Source organism: Lipotes vexillifer, unplaced genomic scaffold (genome assembly GCF_000442215.2).
Source record: "Lipotes vexillifer unplaced genomic scaffold, Lipotes_vexillifer_v1.1 scaffold1117, whole genome shotgun sequence".
NCBI classification, from domain to species: domain Eukaryota; kingdom Metazoa; phylum Chordata; class Mammalia; order Artiodactyla; family Lipotidae; genus Lipotes; species Lipotes vexillifer.
In genome coordinates, this window is record NW_006778824.1 from 770,399 (window position 1) to 771,135 (window position 737).

The following is a 737-nucleotide window of genomic DNA, read 5'->3' on the forward strand; positions in this document are numbered from 1 at the left end:
CCCGCTCCCCGCACACAAGCCCCGGTCCAGGCAGCGGGCATACGGTCACCTGCTGCCAGATCCCTGGGCCAGGGATGCCTTGAGGAGGGGACCCAGCAACCAGCACCTGCACCTGCAGCAGTGGGCGGCGTGAGGGGAAGGCCGCGGAGGACAGATGACACAAGACACTAGGGAGCACAGGTGGCCTCAGGGCTCCCCAAACACGGTGAGAGCCTCCCACCAGCAACGGCCACTCAAAGCTGGCCAACCTCGCTGCTCTGAGACGCCCCGGCCTGGCCCTGCACCCGGCACACCCGTGGCCACCACGCCAGCCGGGGCTGCTTCCCCGGGCATCCGCCGTCCCCCAGACCACTGTCACGCTGTAATTCACGCACGGCCGCCTGTGCCCGTGGCAGAGCTGGCCACCAAGTCTCTTTACATAATCAGAGGATGGCAGCTCCAGCAGACTCTTGGCTTGGCCAACGCTTACTCCACGGAAGGAAAGTGTGCTCACCGTGAAGTGTTCCTGGGACTCGTAGTTTTCATCCAGGTAGACCCGCGCCCTGTTATACTCTTTCATCGCATCACTGGACAGCAGTTCTCTGGAAGGAAAAGAGGGAGCTGTTTAACGCACAGCCACACGGACACCGAACCCTCTTACAGGAGTGCTTACGAAGCACAGGAAGGGCAGCTTGGAAACCATGCTTTACGTTGTCCTGAAAACCACAGCAACAGGGGGGACGGAAGGAGGGGGGAGG

General features: G+C 62.1%; 1 protein-coding gene across 1 annotated transcript in view; it reads right to left on the minus strand.

Moving 5' to 3' along the window:
• INPP5A (inositol polyphosphate-5-phosphatase A) overlaps positions 1-737 on the minus strand; it is a 184,514-nt gene that overhangs the window by 98,164 nt on the left and 85,613 nt on the right. Inside the window, exon 4 of the mRNA XM_007451997.1 lies at positions 494-581. Within this exon, the coding sequence (XP_007452059.1) occupies positions 494-581 (88 nt within the window). The remainder of the gene's footprint in view (positions 1-493; positions 582-737) is intronic.